Source organism: Mustela lutreola, chromosome 10 (genome assembly GCF_030435805.1).
Source record: "Mustela lutreola isolate mMusLut2 chromosome 10, mMusLut2.pri, whole genome shotgun sequence".
NCBI classification, from domain to species: domain Eukaryota; kingdom Metazoa; phylum Chordata; class Mammalia; order Carnivora; family Mustelidae; genus Mustela; species Mustela lutreola.
In genome coordinates, this window is record NC_081299.1 from 14849565 (window position 1) to 14869024 (window position 19460).

At 38.0% G+C, this 19460-nt stretch overlaps 1 protein-coding gene and 1 long non-coding RNA gene across 31 annotated transcripts in view; one reads left to right on the forward strand and one right to left on the reverse strand.

Annotated features, from left to right (window-relative positions):
- EIF4G3 (eukaryotic translation initiation factor 4 gamma 3) overlaps positions 1-19460 on the reverse strand; it is a 351983-nt gene that overhangs the window by 102206 nt on the left and 230317 nt on the right. For all 29 annotated transcript variants that reach the window (XM_059135850.1, XM_059135849.1, XM_059135848.1 and 26 more), the window contains one exon: positions 18362-19201. In XM_059135850.1, coding sequence (XP_058991833.1) covers positions 18362-19201 — 840 coding nt within the window. The remainder of the gene's footprint in view (positions 1-18361; positions 19202-19460) is intronic.
- On the forward strand, positions 6200-18400 carry LOC131809154 (uncharacterized). Of its 2 annotated transcripts, XR_009345075.1 has the most exons (6): positions 6200-6325; positions 11688-11845; positions 12365-12467; positions 16139-16192; positions 16304-16400; positions 18196-18400. It is a non-coding gene; the product is annotated as an uncharacterized LOC131809154 (long non-coding RNA). The 2 variants fall into 2 exon arrangements; XR_009345074.1 differs by lacking the exon at positions 12365-12467 and having other exon boundaries at positions 18196-18393.

The following is a 19460-nucleotide window of genomic DNA, read 5'->3' on the forward strand; positions in this document are numbered from 1 at the left end:
ATATGAAGATGTTATGGTCCTGGCTATGAACATGAGGAAAAGGCCAGAACCAAGAGGAATATAGGTAGCCTTTAAAAAATGGAAAAAGCCAGGGAACAGATTCTCTTCCAGAGTCTCCAGAGAAAATACATTTTTGTTACTATTTCAAGTTTAGTCCAATGAAACTGATTTTGGATTTCTGACCTCCCAAAATGTGACATAATAAATTTGTGTTCTTTTCAGTCAACAGGTTTGTGGTCATTTGTTACAGCAGCAACAGGAAATGAGTATAAGCACAAATTTTGATTTGGGTTTTATTTCCACCCAGTTGAGAACACTTTATAGTTTCCCTTTTTACTTTCTCTTTTACCCCTGGGTTATACAGAAATCTGTAATTTAGTTTCTGAATATTTGGGGGATTTTTCCAGAGATGTTTTTCTTACTGATTTCCAATTTAAATGCATTGTGGTCAGAGAACATACCTGCTTTGACTTGAATCCTCTGAAATTAAAACTTGTTTATAAGTCATAATATGGTCGATCTTTGTAAATCTGCCATTTGAACTCACGTGTCTGTTGTTTGTTTTGTATCAATTGGGTCAAGTTGGTTGATTGTGCTACTGAAGTGTTCTATAGACTTACTGATTTCTGTCTACTGTTTCTATCAATTATGTTTCTCTAATCAATTAGGTTATGGATGTCACTACTTTTTGAACATGTGAAATGCAGTTATAATAACTGTACTCAATAATTATTCCGTCTGCTAATTCTAACGGCTATGTCAGTTACAAATCAGTTTTGATTGACTCATTTTCTCTTCATTACGGGACCTGTTTTTCCCATAGTTTCATCAGTCAATTCTACTAATCATTTGAGAAGAAATAATATCAATTCTACACAAACTTTTCTAGAATACTGAAGAGGAGGGACTGGTTACCAACCCATTCTATGAGGTCAACATTACCCAGATGTCCAAATATGAAAATTATCAGAAAAGGCTAATATCCATCAAAAAACCTAAATAATATTTTATCAAACCAAATTCAACAATACAAAAACAAACAAACCCACCCTACTTCAGAGAAATTTTATTTTAGGAAAGCAAAGTTGGTCTATTATTTAAATATCAAGTAATATAAAGCAAGTAGTTAACAAAAGAAACCATGACTGTCTCAAGATGTGTAAGAAAAAAATTCAATAAAATCCATTTCTATCCCTGATTGAAATAAAAAATCTCAGAAAATTAGGAATAAAAAAAAATTCCCTTGACCAAACATTCAAAAACTTACAGCTAACATCATACTTAATGGTGAAAGATTGAATGCTTTCTTTCTGAGATTGGGACCAAGATAAGAATGTTTACTTTCACCACTTCCAGTCAGTACTATATTGAAGGTACTAGCTAGGGCAATAAGTCATGAAAAAGAAATAAAAGGTGCCTTCAGTTAGAAATGAAATAGAACAGTCTTTGTTCAGGAATGACAAGAGTACTTACACAGAAAATCCAAAAAAAGTGCTACAAAAAAATGCTAATAAAATGAGTAAATGAATTTTAGCAGGACTGTAATGTAAGAGACTGAAAACTCCATTGTATTTCCATACACTAGTAATGAAAAATTAAAAATTGAATGGAAAAATACCATTTATAACAGCATTTAAAGATAAAAATTTGACAAAATTATGAAAGACTTGTACATTAAAACCTTCAAAACACTGCTGAGAGAATTAAAGAAGAAAAACTGTGATGATATGTCATGTTCATGAGTCAGAAGATTCAGTATTTTAAGATGTCAATTCTATCTATAGTATTCAACACAAATCCAATTAAATTCCCATAATGACATCAAGAGTTGCATGCTCTACTGACTGAGTTAGCCAGGCGCCCCAACCAAACGGCTTTTTTGTATTAAATATTTATAGAGAAAACGGATTCTAAAACATATTTAACTGTACTAGAATTAAGATAAAAAACTTAATAAGAAATGCAAAAAATTAAATTAAATTATCATAAAAAAGTAAAAGACTTAGAATAGCCAAAAAAATTTTTGAAAAAGAATAAAGTTGGAGGACTTAATACTATCTCATTACATGAATTATTATAGGCCTCAGAAATCATGACAGTGTGGAACTGGCATCAAGAAAGAAAACTAGATTAAAGGAAAAATAGAGAATCCAGAAATAGACCCACATATAATATATATAACATACTTTGGGAAAAGGTTTTAAGAAAATTCAACAGAGAAAGGACAGCCTGAAATTCTCACATATTGCTGGTGGGGCTGTAAAATAGCACAAATATCTGGAAAATGGTTTGTAGTTTCTTAAAAAGGTCAAAACATACATTTACATAGAACCAAGCCATTTCACTCTTACGTATTTTACTCAAGATATTCAAGAGAAATTACAAAATATATCCATAAAAAGACTTGTATACAGATGTTCACAGAACTCTGCTCTAATAGCTCCAAATTGCAAACAACTCAAATATCCAATAGGTGAACAAACTGTGGCACATCCATAGCATTATCAGTAATTTTTTAAAAAAATGAGCTACTAACATATGCAACAATATGGATATATCTCTTGAGTAAAAAAGCCAGATCAAAGTTTATGCTTTCTGATTTCATTTGTACGACATTCTAATAAATGCAAACTATAGTGACAGAAAGCAGATCAGTGCTTGCCTTTGGAATGGAGTGAGGGTAGTGCAGCTCAGAGGGATTTATAAAGAGGTATGAGGAATCTTTTTGGGGTGATATTATGTTTATTAGCTTGATGGTAGTAATAGTTTCATGAGCATATATGCAGATGTCAAAACGAATACAATACTTTAAAAATATATATGTTAATTTTATGTGAATCACACCTCAAAGGTGTTAAAATGGTTCAGGTTGTTTCTTAAAAAAAATTAAAACGGAAGTATATCCATGCATCTATTATGAACCTGCTAAAAAATGATAAGTGTCTTTAAAAGACTTTGAAATAGCTTGTGTAGTATTCTTCCATTTATAAAAAGAAATATATATCTGTACACCCAAGTACATCCCTTGGGGCTCCCAAGGGCTGTTTTTTCTTCCTGTTGTTGCTTTTTATGTTTTCTTTCTTTAAATGATAAAAGTATCAGTTGAAACAAATATAAAGGTAACACCCCCCTTTCCCCAATTAATTACTTCTAGTGGCTTGAGGTAAACAACATTAACACTCTTTGGTATACAGTTGGCCATCCCTTAACGACTCATACAAATAATCATAACCAAATACATATATTTATTTTCAATGGAAAAATAGTCATACTAAAGTTATTTTGCAAAATGCTTTATTTTCCCTTAATTTATTATGAAAATTTCTCCAGGTTATCACAGTTCTATCTCATTCATATATTAGTTGTAAAATATCCAGAATAAATTTGTATAATTCCCTTTGAAAGATATTTTGCTATTTTCCTACCAGATTTACCGCCAAAAAGGTAAAAGTTAACCCTTACACAAATACATGAGTGTTGTATTTCCTCCCTTCTCACAGGTAACTTGGTATTATAGCTAAAAATGGTATTTCCGGGGCATCTGGGTGGCTCAGTGGGTTAAGGCCTCTGCCTTCGGCTCAGGTCATGATCTCAGGGTCCTGGGATGGAGCCCCACATCGGGCTCTCTGCTCAGCGGGGAGCCTGCTTCCCTTCCTCTCTCTCTCTCTGCCTGCCTCTCTGCCTACTTGTGATCTCTGTCAAATAAATAAAATCTTAAAAAAAAAAAAAACCAAAAACATGGTATTTCCCACTTAATAATGGATGAGCATCTTTTCTTTCTTTTTTATAGGGGGCCTATTTGTTCTTTCTTTTCTATGAATTTTTATTTTTGTTAGTTACTCAATCTTCTTTCAGGTTGTTTGCTTTCTTATTTTTTTTAACTCACAGGTACTCTGCAGACAGGTTAACCTTTTACATACCCATTGTCCTGTTTCTTTTTGCCAAGATAAAATTCAGAATTTTATAATGAATTTTCTCTAATAAATGCATGTTGTTTTTACAAACAACACCAACACAAAAACTATGAAAGAAAACATGCATTTTAATTATTCTGAAATTAAGGCAAGGAAATTTGATAATGACTCAAAAACTTAAGAATGTAGAACTTTAAGATACAAAGATTTTTAAATGGATTCACTTGGGGGAGCCTGGCTGGCTTGGTCAGAAGAATATGCAACTCTTGATCTAGGTAGGGGTTGTGTTGTAAGAGTTTAAGCTCCATGCTGGGGGCAGAGATTACTTAAATAAATAACACTTGAAAAAAAAATTGATTCATTTGGATGAGAATAAATCCACTACTAGCAATCATCTACTTCACAATCGTTAGGACCACATGTTCCCCTAGTTTCTGAAGCATATCCAACCTAGGAATTTATCTTCTATCTTGCAGGACCACTTCCTGCCCCACCAGCACTAAAAATTTTACCACGAACACATTTAATGAGTCATTGCTATTCTAAGGCAATCAAGGACATGACACAAGTGAAGAATCCAATTATTAGAGTTTGAGCCCTTTGAGGACAAGGACTGCATCTTTCTTTTTGGTCTCCTTTGTATATCCACCATTTAATATAGCACCTAATCCATGGCAGATGCTCACTGAAAATCTGTTAATGAATGAACTCCGTGCAAGCAAAATTCAGCCCAAAGTTAATGTCTCTCCATAACACTAAACACTGGTTCAGTCTCCTGTGCATTTGGAAGTATTGCATTATCTCCATTTTGGAGATGAGGAAACTGAAATACAGACAGATGAACTCAATTGCCCCAAGCCCAGAAACAGTAACCACTGGAGCTGGAATTGAAGCACAGATGTAACTGAAAAGTCCTTGGGTTCTCAACACAACACCCTCTTAACTCTGGTTTGTTCCTGCACCTTCTCCTCCAAATTCCAAATTCATTTACATTTTGGTTAAGAAGACTTTTATTCTGTAGCAGGAAGAGGATAAACAAGGGAGGGCAGTGTGAAGAACAGTCTGTCTATCACCACTACTGCATAGTATGTCATAAGGAAAATAAAATGGTAACGTGACGTTAAGGAAAAGATCTGTTCCTAAAAGCCAGCCGACGGTCCATATGCAATTCTGTCAGCAGTAAGAGCAAAGATGACTCCAATAAGGCCATCAGCATATTTTCTAAGTGTCTGTATTTTACTGCTCTTTTTGCATTAACCTAGGCATTTCTACATTTTAACAAATGCTCTTGTACCACCACTACCATAATCAAAATAGACTACAACTAAAGGTTTAAGTCCAGCACAGACGAAAAATTGTCAATCGCTACAGCACAAACAGACAAGACACTATAGCACAAACAGCTATGTTTCTGTTTACTCAATGCTTTTCACCTCTAAATACAACACTAAGGCTCACTGTCCTGAAAATTCTAGAAAGTAGATTTAAAAAAAAAAAAAAAAAACACCTTCCTGTTTGATCCATCAGTGAGACCACATTGCCAGTGCTTTGCAAAATGCCCAAGATCACGGAAACCTTGATTTGGGAGAGCCACGATGCGTGATAATATACATCCTAACAGATGTATTTCCTCATTTCTTCATCTTACTGCATAGATTTACTCATCTCTCTGTAAGATCACTGAGTTCCCAAATACTGTCAAGTGACAGAATTATTTTTAGGTGTTAAGGGTCGAGGAATTATCAGAATGGAAAATTCTGTGAAGACAGCCATACAAAAAAAACTGTCAACAGGTTCTTTAGCAAGGTGAAGGCTGAGAAGTGAGCATCATGACAACAATGTGGGAATTAGCACCTATTAAACAGTATGAAGGACTGGCCAAAACAAAGTAAAATTAGGGAGAGCTGGGAATTCGGCCTTAGCTGAAGGCTTAACCCGAGTCTGGATCTTAGACTTTTGAAACAACTGTCTATATAACTCTTGGAAATTATTTTCTGTGGAAGACTGGAGTTTCCAAGAAAAGTCTCAAAGCAGAAAGAGCTGTGATAGTTGGGGCAATCCACTAGTCTATGAAATGGACTTTCTAGAAAGGAAAGCAGATTGAACAGTTGGATGGATAAGTGAAGGGGATGGACAGCTGGAAGGACAAGAAAGGTCAAATTGTAGGAGTCCTTACCCAGAGTGACTCAACAGAGGCAAAAATACACAAGAACTTAGCTAACTAAGAACTAAGGAAATGCAGAATCATTACTTATAGAACACCAATCCCTGATGTGTTTCATCCATTAATACTGACATTGCGCTCTCAGCCCAGTCAGGTGTTCCATATTTGTGACATCAGACAATGCCCCTAGAATGGCTACTACAGTGGTGCATTCACTATGTAGCTGAGAACACCCTCTCAAACTCAGGTAAGACATAGCTACTAGTAAAACAATAAGATAGAGTAAAAATAATACAAAGTTCAGACATAAAATACATCAAAACACAACTGGTTTTTGGTTGTACTCCCAACATTCTTCCTAGTCTGGTACTGTTGATTATGATATTTTTGTTGAAATCTATTTCCTATTGTCTAAGCTATAACTTCCCTAACTAGATTCATTTCTAGCTTCAGGGTTTCCTAGCATTTACTTCTAAGGCTGATGCCTCTGACAGATCCTTTTCTTTTTTTCTTTTTCTTTTTTTTTTTTTTTTAAGATTTCATTTATTTATTAGAGACAGAGATCACAAGTAGGCAGAGAGGCAGGCAGAGAGAGCGGGGGAAGCAGTCTCTCTGCTGAGCAGAAAGCCCAGTGTGGAGCTCGATCCCAGGCCCCTGGGACCATGACCTGAGCTGAAGGCAGAGGCTTTAACCCACTGAGCCACCCAGGTGCCCCCCTCCGACAAATCCTTATATATACTGGTGACACAACCACTCGAAGTCCTATTCATTTTTTTAAAATAGCTTTATTGAGAAATAGTTAATATACTATAAAGGTCACTTTTTTAAAGTATACAATTCAGTTGTTCATAGCTGTAATGGAAAAGTCTTGCCACTTTCCTTTGTAGGGAAATTTCCTATTGTGTGTTTCCTTTACCACTTGGAACACTTCTGACACTTCTTGTCATCAAATATATGGGGTTTTCCCCTCCATAACAAGCAATTCTCCATGACACTCACTGGCTGTCCTACAATTTAACTCAACTCAAACATTATCAACCTGAAGATGTCAGATCCCACAGGTTAGGGCTCAGTTCTACAAGATTTTCTCCTCACTCCTACTTCAGATGCCAATCGAAAGCCCAGGTGGCCAATCAGTATAGCTCAGAAGTTCCAAAGACCACCCTCTCCTCAGGTTCGAAAACATGTACTTGCATTTACCCGTTGAAGATATGATTACCAGTTTAAAAGATATAAATAATCAGATGAAGAGCCAGATGAAGAGGCGTAAATAGACAGGGCGAGGTCTAGGAGGGTCTCAAGTGCAGAAGCTTCGATCCTTGGAGTTGGGAGTACATTAGTTGTTACTGGTGTGGACGTGGTTGCCAGCCTGGAAGTTCTCCAAACCCCCTCTCTCTGAGATTCTACAGAGGATCCCTCACATCCCTCATTTGGTATGACCAAATACTAATTCTATATGCAGTCCCGTTCTTCTCTCAGGAGGATGGGGCATGGGGCTGAAAATTCCAAACTTCCAATGACTTGTTGGTCTTTCTGGTTACCAGCCCCCATCCAGAAGCCATCCAGGAGCCTACCTAGAGTCACCTCAGTAGAACAAGAGGATCTTAGTACTATCGCTTAGAAATTTACAAGGCTTTTAGGAGCCATCAGTGGAGGTAAAAGACCAATATTAGAACAAGAGATGCTTCTAGTGTTCTTATCCCTTAGTAAATTACACGGGTTTTAGGAGCTCTGTGCCAGTAATGGGTGACAGAGACCAATATATATTCTCCACTGGAGTGCCTGGGTGGCTCTATCAGTTAAGTGTCTGCCTTCAGCTCAGGTCATCATCCCAAGGTCTTGGGATTGAGCTCCATGTCAGATTCCCTGCTCAGCAGAGGAGTATGTTTCTCCCTCTCCCTGTGCCCCTGTTCTTGTGCTCTCTCTCTTGCTCACTCTGTCTCTCAAATAAATAAAATCTTCAAAATACATACATACATATCTACATCTATATATATTCTATTATTGCACAACAGCATATTCACAGAGTTGTGTGACAATCACCACTATCTAACTTCAGACACTTTCATCCCCAAAAGAAAGCCTATACCCACCCTCCCTAGCTATTCAATCTCTGACAACTATGTTTCTATTTTGTGTCTCGAAGAATTTGCCTATTCTGGACATTTCACATAAACAGAATCAAACGCTATGTGGTCTTCTGTGACTTTTTCACTTAGTATGATGTTTTTAAGGCTTATCTATGTTGTAGCATGTATCCATACATCATGCCTTTTCATGGCAGAATAATATTCTACATTATACACACACACACCCCATTTGTTTATACATTCATCAGCTGATGGGACTTTAAGGTTGTTTCTGCTTTGGGACTATCCTATTCATTTTTTTCCCATTCGTTTTTTTCTCTCTGCTTTTCTTCCTAATTTTCTACTCCTGACCTAAACAGGAAGTTAATGTTATTTGTATCGTCTCCTTAAATACATGCCTAAAGTTTTTCAATGGTACAGATTTTCCTGGTAAAATACACTGTTCTAAGCATACCTCCTGCCTTCCAAATGACAGCAGAGGTCACCACTAGAGGTGTCTCGCCACTGGGAAGGTTAAAAGATATAATGGGCACAAAAGCCTCTAATCAAATTTACACACACAGAAGGGACTATTGTGAAGGACTTTCCACCATTTCATGCTCATGATTTAAGAACTTCTGAGATGGTAACATCTTATTAAGCTTCTCTTCTTTGGAATATAAATTCCTAAGGACAGTGATAACGACAACCATTTATTCTGTGTAATATTAGTAGAGTTCAAAGGGAACATTTGGTCCCTTAATACTAGCTGAAAATAGAAATATTAATATTTAACATTTACTGAGTACTTACCGTGTGTCAGACATTGTGCTAAGTGTTTTACATATATCACATTTTATGTTTACTAGAATTTTATGAAGTAAATACAATTATCATCTTAAAATTCTGGACAAGAAAAACTCTGAGGTTAAGAAACTGGCCCATGGTTACAGAGACAGGGGAAAGGCTAAGGTGCAGGAGTGTCTGACTCTGTTGTTTTGATCTTGACCACTACACTTTATTGATAATGTTGAGATTAACCAAATACACGAAAAGTAATAAACAGATCCTATGCATATATATTCAGAAGATTGCTCCTATAACTAAATATAACAAGACCTTGTAGTAAAAAGTGAAAGTGTAGAGTTTGTTTTGAAGGGGAATAACCCCCAGTGCCACCCAACATCCTAAAGGGTTTAAGCAGAGATAAATAAGGAGTGGCAAAGTCAGATCTGTATTTTTAAGAGATGACTGCCAGATGGAGAATGGATGTGAAGGGGGGCAAAACTGGACATGTCAGGGACACGAGAGGTCATAACGCAGTGAGAGCACTAAAAGGAGAGGAGGAAACAAATTCAACAACCATATCAGGTAAAAATCAGAGAACCTTGTTAAATGATTACACGGGGAAGATGAGTAACTCAAGGAATAAGTCCATCGACACTGGCTTCAGGATTTTAGCTTATGTAAAGCCTGTGGCATTAACTGAGATAAAGGAATAGGTTTAGGGAACTAGGTGATTAGTCAGACAGTGGACATGTTAAATCTGAGATGGCTCTGGGATTTCCAAATGAAGATATTTGGCAGGCAACAGGAAACGGAAGATAGAAACTCAGAAACAATTATGAGTATAGAGATAAAAATTTGGAGGTCATCTGCATATACCACTGGGAGCCATCTACCATCAGAGTAGATAAAATCAACCCTGAAGACTGTGTTGAATGGTGACAGAATGAGAGCATGACCCAAATATAACGAAATTGTTTTGAATGATGGAACGGTTCTGTATTTTGACTGTGGTAGTGATTACATGAGTTAATGTGTCTGTCAAAATCCACAGAAATGAATGCTAAAGGGAGTGAATTTAACTACAAAGAAATAATATGCAATAAATCTTACTAAAGGAAAAAAAAAAGCAGAGAGCCACGAGTACTGTCACATTTGGTGAAAAGACCATACGACAGCATGCTGGGGGCAGAAAGCAGATGATGTTAGTTGAAAAGTAAACAGAGAAGGAGCAAAAATGATTGACTGTTCTTGGGAAGCCTGGAAGAGACAAGGAAGAGCCGAATTTCAATGACAGCTAAGTGGACGTGTTGGACTGAGGGTATGTTTTCACTAGGAGGTAGACTTCAGCAGATTTACAATGACAAAGAAGTCTATGGGAAGGCAGTGAATATATAGGAGACTGCAGGGGACAACTAAGAGACTCCGGGGAAAGTTTGGATGGAGTCAGACTGGTAGTTCTAGCATAAGGTTTAAAAAGGCATACTTAGGGGCGCCTGGGTGGCTCAGTGTTAAAGCCTCTGCCTTCGGCTCAGGTCATGATCTCAGGGTCCTGGGATCAAGCCCCGCAAGGGGCTCTCTGCTCTGCAGGGAGCCTGCTTCCTCCTCTCTCTCTGCCTGCCTCTCTGCCTACTTGTGATCTCTGTCTGTCAAATAAATAAATAAATAAAATCTTAAAAAAAAAAAATAAAGGCATACTTAATGCACTCAATATTCTACAAAGACACAAAGTCATCTGCTGAGGGTGAGGAGGTTTGGGCTGAGTATAGGATTTCATATAGGAATGGCTGGGCAGAGAGCATGAATTGGTAGATATATCTACATTCACAGTGGCAAGCATTGTCCAATAGTACTCTGCCTGCTGGAATTTAAGAATAGGGAAGATGGGGTAAAGCTAACTAACGTTTCGCAAAAGGAAAAGTTGGTAGGAAAACCACAGATTTTTTTAAGAGGAGAGTCCAGATAATCATTCTCCTCCACCTCTGCTTAAATACTTGAAGACTACAGCTCTGTTCATGTGACTTAAACATAAAATCTGCTGCCTCTCCAACACTCCTTTCCCTGATTATTTTTATGTCACTTAAAACATTCTAACACATGGGGCACCAGGCCAGCTCCATCAGTGTAGCGTATGACTGGATCTCGGGATTGTGGGTTCTAGTCCTAGGTTGGATGTAGAGATTACTCAAAAATAAAATCTTAAAAAACAAACAAACAAAAAAAACCCTTTTTAACATACTACAAGGGCAGAGATCTTCTGGATTCTTCAGTTCTTGGAAACCTTGAGTGCCCGTAACGACTGACTCATAGGAGGCCCTCATTAACTATTTGTATAGTTGAAACAGGTGGGCTTCTACATTTCTCTCTGAATATGGGTCACCAGCCGCTAAATTCCAAAACATTCAAAGAACTTTACAGCAATATGGAAAGTATGTTAGAAAAAGTAACAGAAATGTGAGGTAACAGGCGGCTTGAGCCTCTGAGAAACCAATTTACCATTGCATGGCTTATTTTTTGTATCAGCAAAATAGGAACAATTCTATCCCAGGAATAACTACTTAAGTCATAAGATTAATGCCTGAGAAAAGGCTCTGTAAAAATTAAGAAAGTAACACAACTTTATTATGACTGCAGCAAAATTAGCAAATACGACTAATACTAATACAGCAACAGTAAATAGGAAAAAGAAATATATTGAAGAAATGTATTTTGGACCCCTTTTTGCACTAGTAGGTAAAATTTTCTTGTCAAAAGTATTAGAAACAGTTCTCAAGACTACCATGTGCAAGATGGAGATCAGCACTGGGAGAAGAAAACACTTTTAGCAAGACAAGGTTTTCCTATCGAGAGCTCTCTTGTCCAACAGAGAACAGCATTTCCTAAGCTGTCCGGATTACTCTGTATGGAGGCAGGTAAGCACAATGGTTTTTTTTTTTTTGAAAGTATATTAGTATGTCTGGGGAAAAGTGGGCTGAATTCTGAACAAAGAATCCATGTCTACTCATGGAGATATATAGGACTATGTTTATTAATATCCAATGAATGAAACTTTTGAGACTCATGTTGCAAAGAAATCAACTACTATAAATAGTAGGAAAGTGTATATCATACACAGATGAGAGATCATACAGGGGCTTGCCACAAGGCTTGGCACTTGAGTCTGTTAGTACATTATACCATTTGGTGTCTGGGCTCATTCTGCAGCATATAAAAGAACTTGAGGGGCACCTGGGTGGCTCAGTTGGTTAAGTGTCTGCCTTCAGCTTCAGATTATGATCCCGGGGTCCCAGGATGGAGCCCTGCATTGGGCACTCTACTCACTGAGAGTCCACTTCTCCCTCTGACCCCCAACCCCTGCTCATGCTCTCATTTGTTCTCTCTCAAATAAATAAATAAATAAATGAACTTGACCCAACCCCAATATTTTCCAGAAAATGCTTAAGATTTCACTGTGAAGAGCAGTAAGAAAGTAGGAATCACACGGCAGAAATGTACCTTTCAGGCAGCTTTGTTTCAACTATTTTTATAAATAAGGTGAGGAAAGTCAATCATTTTGATTTATTTATTCCTAAGGATCACTCAAACTCAAGCTTCTGAAAAAGGGAGCCTAAAGCCTATGTTTTAAAAAGTGCTCTACTATTTTGATGGATAACATGGAACCAGGAACATGTAAGAAGTCCTGCACATAAGGCTTCAGAACATATTTTCTGAGAAACTAAAGGAATATGAGAAACTAAATTATAAGGGTATAGATTAAGGGAGGGATTAGGCTGGCTTGTGGGAGATCAAATCACAGGTGATCTGTATTTAGCCAGAGGAACTAAATATTCTAGGATGTTTCAAATATTTCTTAGAAGGTGTAAGTTGAGCAAGGCAAGAATAAATTTTAGATTCCTAATTCTTCTTTTTTTAAAGATTTTATTTATTTATTTGACAGATCACAAGTAGGCAGAGAGGCAGGCAGAGAGAGAGGAGGAAGCAGGCTCCCTGTAGAGCAGAGATCCCGATGTGGGGCTCAATCCCAGGACCCTCGGATCATGACCCGAGCTTAAGGCAGAGGCTTTAACCCGCTGAGCCACCCAGGTGCCCCTAGATTCCTAATTCTTGCTGCTGACCATCAGATCATGGTTTTCACATGGGACTCGTGTTAGTCTACCCAAACTGAAAGGCTTTTGTTTTTTTGTGCTTACTTATGTTTTATTTCTTTAAAGGCACTACGAATTATTCTCACAGGTGAAAATCAATCAAGGATTACTACTAAAATATATTTTCCCGAGTTAAACTATGTTCCTTTTATGCTGAAGTGAATCAAAGCCAAAAGAGAGAACAGCAATGTCACTGGCTGTATGGATCAGTATTTTATTAACACCCACAAAACACACAAATGTACCTCCATTTGAGAAACAAATCTCTCGTCTTGCAACCTACAGAATCTAGAAACCATCCCTCAACCTTAGCTGAGATTCCAAGAACATAAGGGAAAACCCTGGAAGCCACATAAACAAGGTCTGTTGTTGCTACTACTGTAGTCACTACACTACCGGGGATATGGGACACTATGCCAGTCTCTAAAACACAGGAGTTTACGTTTTAACATCAATGTGGAGATGAAAGATCTTGGATCCCAGTGAAGTGAGGACTTGGAATTGAGGTTCTCACAAAAAGCCCTGAGACTCCAGGGGCGCCTGGGTGGCTCAGTGGGTTAAAACCTCTGCCCTCGGCTTGGGTCATGATTCCAGGGTCCTGGGATCGAGCCCCACATCGGGCTCTCTGCTTAGCAGGGATCCTGCTTCCTCTCTCTCTCTCTTTGCCTACTTGGAGTCTGTGTCTGTCAAATAAATTAATTAAAAAAAAAAAAAAAATCCCTGAGACTCCAAACAGAGTGAGAGCCTCAGTGAAAAGGTAGTTAAAACAATAAAAGAGAACAAAATAAACCAGTGAACGAACACAGAGTAAAGACAAGAAAGGATGCTTGGTTTCACCTAGGTGGAAAGGGACTGTAGTCATCTGAAAAACAGTATCTACAGGAATGCTTTCATACGTTGCTTGGAATATGGAAGGAGATTTAGGACACTGAACTCAGATTAAGGTCTAGCTAATGTTTTCCTCAAGACACGTGGTAAGTAAAGCAAACACAAACACGCTTTAGGATTACCTGCCCACAATGTACATCCAGGAAAGTTTTGCTGAAGAGGAGTTCATAAAACAATTTTTTAAAACATACAAAGAAACAATGTACTATGAGCAAGAGCCAGAAGACACAGTAAGTTGAAAGATCTCCCTCTGCCAAAGGAATGTCAAACAATATTTTTATATCAAACAGAGATAATAAAAAAGCTAAATTCATTATTTTCAAAAGCGAAAAGCTCATGTCACATAGTATGCACCTTACATTGTACACACATTCAGGAAATTATATAAAAATGAACTGCTGGATGAGGAGTCAGGAATGTTTTTCCACAAGTTCTGAAACCCTTTTTTTACCCAACAAGTACACAAAAGCCATAATAAAAACCCTAAGATTTCAAGAAATAGTCAATTAATAGAGATTTCTGCACATTTAATTATTGAGGTGATCATATGAACTAAGTAATCAAAGGTCCGGCCAATCTCTCAGGCTTTTCAGAGTACCCTGAACATAATAAACACAATTATCATTTCACAGGGCTTGCTCTTCGACACTTAAGTATTCAGAATTGCTGCATTTTGTTCCAGTCAGAAATATGATCTAGAATAGTTTCAAGAAAATGTTTTCCAGCACAAGTTAAGAAAAAGGACTATATGCCTATGTCTGATGTTACAGCTTTAAACAAGTATCTTTACGCCAACTATGAGGTAGTCTTCTTATGCATCACACCTGTCAAAAGCAAATGTGTTCTGAAGTGAGCTTTAAAGTGCTTTATCCTGAGGCAGATGCAGTGAGACCTATTCTCAAAAGTTAACAACAGGGGTGCCTGGTGGCTCAGTCTGGCTGAATATCAGATTCTTGGTTTTGGCTAGGGTCATGGTCTCAGAGTCCTGGGATGGTGCCTGATTGGGCCCTGCACACAGGGTAGAATCTGCTTGTCTCTCTCCCTCCCCTCTGTTCCTCTCCCCCCTCTTGGCTCTCTTTAAATTAATAAATATATTTTTAAAATCAACAAGAGGAAAAAAAAAAAAAAAAAATCAACAAGAGGGGTGCCTGGGTGGCTCATTCGGTTAAGCAGCTGCCTTCAGTTTAGGTCATGATCCTGGGTCCTGTGATCGAGCCCCACATTGGGTTCCCTACTCCTTGGGAAGCCTGCTTCTCCCCTGCCTGCCATTGCCCCTGCTTGTGCTTGCTCTCTCCTCTCTTACTTGCTGTGTGTCAGATAAATAAAAATCTTTTTAAAAATAAATAAAAATAAAAATCAACAACAGAAGACTGATATCCAAACCAAATTGTTATGATTTAATCATCTCTCAAAGTAAACAAGATATTGAATGAGTAAGTGCAAATAAGACTATAGTCATTGGGAACAGAACACTTCAAATGGATAGATCTTCAAGAGTAATGATAATTTAAACACTTGTACAGAAATGAGAGGGCTAAAATGTTTTTGGTAGCTTTATACTTTAAAAAATGCTCTTTACATGGGTTCTTCAAGTTCATTTACTTTGAATTCTGAAGAGTATAAAAAATCAAGGGATATCACAGAACTTCTAGTTCTTTTAGTACATATAATACAATTATAGATTTTTAAAAATCATAAAACCAGAAAAGTGTCAGGACACTTTACTTCCCGACATCACCAACATCTACCCTCACCCCTAAATCATGCAGAAGACAGTTCATTCTTTTCTAGCTATCTTCTGGTTGCTGCTGAAGTATCTATATTCTCTCACTAAGCTGCTAGTGACATATATTACTAATTCCCAGAGGACTGACATTTAAAAAAAAAGGGAACCATGATATGAAAATTACTTGCGCTAAAATCTGTCTGTCCATCTACCCCTGGGCACAGACTTGCAAACATCAGGCCACCTAACTGACATACTACTTAAAAACACAATGTCAGGAAATGAGTGGAAGTAGGAGCTTGGTGTGGGCTTGGTTTTTACTTATTTCAGGATTCAGGTATGGTTTGTATCTCTGACTTGTATTCCCTATGATTATTTTGTTTTTCTTTCTGTTCCTTGTTTTTTTTTTTTTGTTGTTTTTTTTTTTAAACGTTTGTCTTCAATAGCTTCTCCTAATTTTGGAGCTACCACATCCCTAGCTGTTGGATGACAGCTCACAGGTAAGCATGTGAAAGGAAACAAGGAAGGGTCAAGCTACTCTTCTCCAACAAAGGAGGGCTCCTTGGGGGGCCTTCACCTGTAGCCACATCTAAACTGTTTTTTTCATAAAGCCCCAGAGGTCATCAACCCACCAAGAAAGAAGGTTCCTGAAATAGTGATGATACTGTGAATTCTGATCCATTGGAGGACAATCTCTTGAGAAAACAGGTGACTTAGAAACTTTATGATAAATACTGCCTTTCTCTATAACCTTGCAATGTTGCACTACGTTGAACTAGATGTCCTTCTGTTCCAAGGAACCAGACAACCTCCTAAGAAATTCAGGAGGAAACTGCTTCAAAAACTGAGCTGTATGGGAAAGCTGTATCTTAAAACTAGGGATCAGGTTTTTGATTTCCTAAGTTTCCCTATGAATTAGACAGCTCAAAAAAGACAATTAGCACCAAGGATGTTGATGACTAAAACCTCCCCACCCAGTGCAGTCATCAACATCCTTGGTACTAATTGTTCTGGGACAACTGCTGTGGGAGCATACAATTTTCTAATTGTATAAGTCTACCTGGGAGGGATACAGAGGGTAAATTTTACTGCGTGGGGCCACTACTGAACCAGAGGGGCTAGCTGACTTATTAAAAGCCATATGGACTAATGACTCAAGTTGATAAGCCTCAGATAATTTTTTATTAAAATTATAAAAATTCAGGGGCATCTAGGTCAGTTGGTTAAGCATCTGACTCTTGATCTCTGCTCAGGTCATGATCTCAGGGTTGGGAGATTACTAAGCTGGGCTCTGTGCTGGGTGTGGAGGTTAAGATTCTCTACCTCTCCCTCTGTCCTTCCCCCCCACACCCCCCAGTCACCTGCACTCCCCTCTCACTCCCACCTCTTTGCCTCTCTTAAAAAAAAGGGACAGCACCTGGGTGGCTCAGTTGGTTAAGTGTCTGCCTTTAGCTCAGGTCATGATCCCAGGGTCCTGGAATGCAGTCCCAAGTCAGGCTCCCTGCTCAGCAGGGAGTCTGCTTCTCCCTCTCCCTCTGCCCCTCCCCCCAGTTCCCCCTAGCTCATACTCACTCTCCCGTGTTCGCTCTCAAATAAATAAAATCTTTAAAAAAAAAAAAAAAGACACAACATGGATGGAACTAGAGCGTATCATGCTTAGCAAAATAAGTCAAGCAGAGAAAGACAACTATCATATGATCTCCCTGATATGAGGAAGTGGTGATACAACATGGAGGCTTAAGTGGGTAGAAGAAGAATAAATGAAACAAGATGGGATTGGGAGGGAGACAAACCATAAGTGACTCTTAATCTCACAAAACAAACTGAGGGTTGCCGGGGGGAGGGGGTTTGGGAGAAGGGGTTGGGATTATGGACATTGGGGAGGGCATGTGATTTGGTGAGTGCTGTGAAGTGTGTAAACCTGGTGATTCACAGACCTGTACCCCTGGGGATAAAAATATATGTTTATAAAAAATTAAAAAAAAAAAAAAAAAAAGACAAAAGTCCAGTAATTCCTAAGTTCCTAAGATCCTGTGATGCTACATTAAATAAATAATTTTGAACTGGGAAGAATAAAATACTTTGAAAATATTAATGATAAAATTAGTATTATAAGGAAAAAAATGAAACCTCTAAAGGAAAAAATGAAGAGCATTAAATTTCTCTTTGAATCAGAGAGGGCCCTTTCATTTTTCAGAACTAGTTATAAACTTCGATGTTGTCACTGCTATTTTTCTAAATCCCAAATCAACTAAGCAATGAAGTCCTTTATGTTTAGGATTGATGGGGTTCTAATATTTTGAGAAGATAGAGTATGCTTGTTTTAATTGGTTTCCAGCCCCAAAGCTACTAAATTAACCACTGAGGAACTGATTCATATGAACAAGGCAAAAAAATAAAAATAAAAACAAAAAACACATGTACAGTGACATATACCTTGGAGGCATTTTGTATATTTGAAATTTCATTTGCATTTTTAGACAATGGAGTAACTCTTTTGCAGGCTGCACTAAAACATAAACACACCATTGAAGAAATCAGACTACGAATGTCAGCGTTCATTTGATGTTTCTGGAAGTCAAGGAAAGTATCCAATTAAAAAATAAGTCAAACACTGCTTCTTTTTCATGTTCAGCAAGCATACAATAATTAATGGCACAGCAGCTTACCTGGGCTGGGGCTCTTTCTTGAACTTAGGCTCTGAGCATCCATAATCTCTTCTGTTTGTCCATCTGCTTCTACCTCTATTTTTTTCTGAATCTCTTTTGCATCTTCACTAAGGCAAGTTCTTGTGCTCTCATCCTCTTCTAAGACCCTCTGGACTGCGGTGGGAACACCAGCAGTACTAACGTTAGAAGCAGCAGCAGGAACAATGGCTGGTGTGGGAGGAGGAGGAGCTGGAGGAGTTGGAGGAGATGGAGAAAAGGAAGGAACTGTGGAAGGGGTAATGGGAGCCGGGACACACTCCACTTTCATTTCTTCTGGGGCATTTTCCAGAATCTCCAATTCGAGAGTCAACGGCAACACCTCCTGTTTTACTATTTCCACAATGCTCTCTGTGGCTGGTAATGGTTCAGTAACTCCATTCATTTCATTAATTAGATTAGTACTAGCAATCAGTGGAATATCATTAGGTGCTACACTACAAGATTTCTTGCATATATCATCATCAATTACATCTGTTGGTGATGGATCTGATGTCTCTGTGCAAGATACAGGGCTGGGTACAGGAATTGTGTCTTCTTTTGAGGAAGAGAGTTCACACCTGTCATCTACAGCAGTGGCAAATATTGGCTGGCTACTAAGAGCAGCAGAGGTGGGGGAAGCAATTGTACTTCGAGCAAGTGGAGAAACAGTGGTAGGTGATGGAGGCAGAGGAAGCTCTGGCATGGATTCTGCTGCAGTTGTCTCTGATGTCTGGCCTGCTTGTTCTTTCTTCTCTCCACTAAAGACTAGCCTAAGAACTGGGGAAGGAGACTTTAACACTGGATCGGGTTTTGGCTTCTCTTCTGGGGAAGAAAAAAACAAAAGAGTAAGAATAATCTTAGATCAGAGATTATATTGTATTATTTTGTGCTAGTTCTTTTAATCTCTTACCCAAAATCATGGTGAACACAAGAAACACCAAATTATTAGACTTACTCTATCACTCTAAAAACACTGTCATATTTTCTGGTTATAAATAGTGTTACTTGGTCACCAATAATTTTAAAGTTTATTTTGGAGTAAAAGAAGGAATCAACAATTAACCAAATAATTAACTCAAGA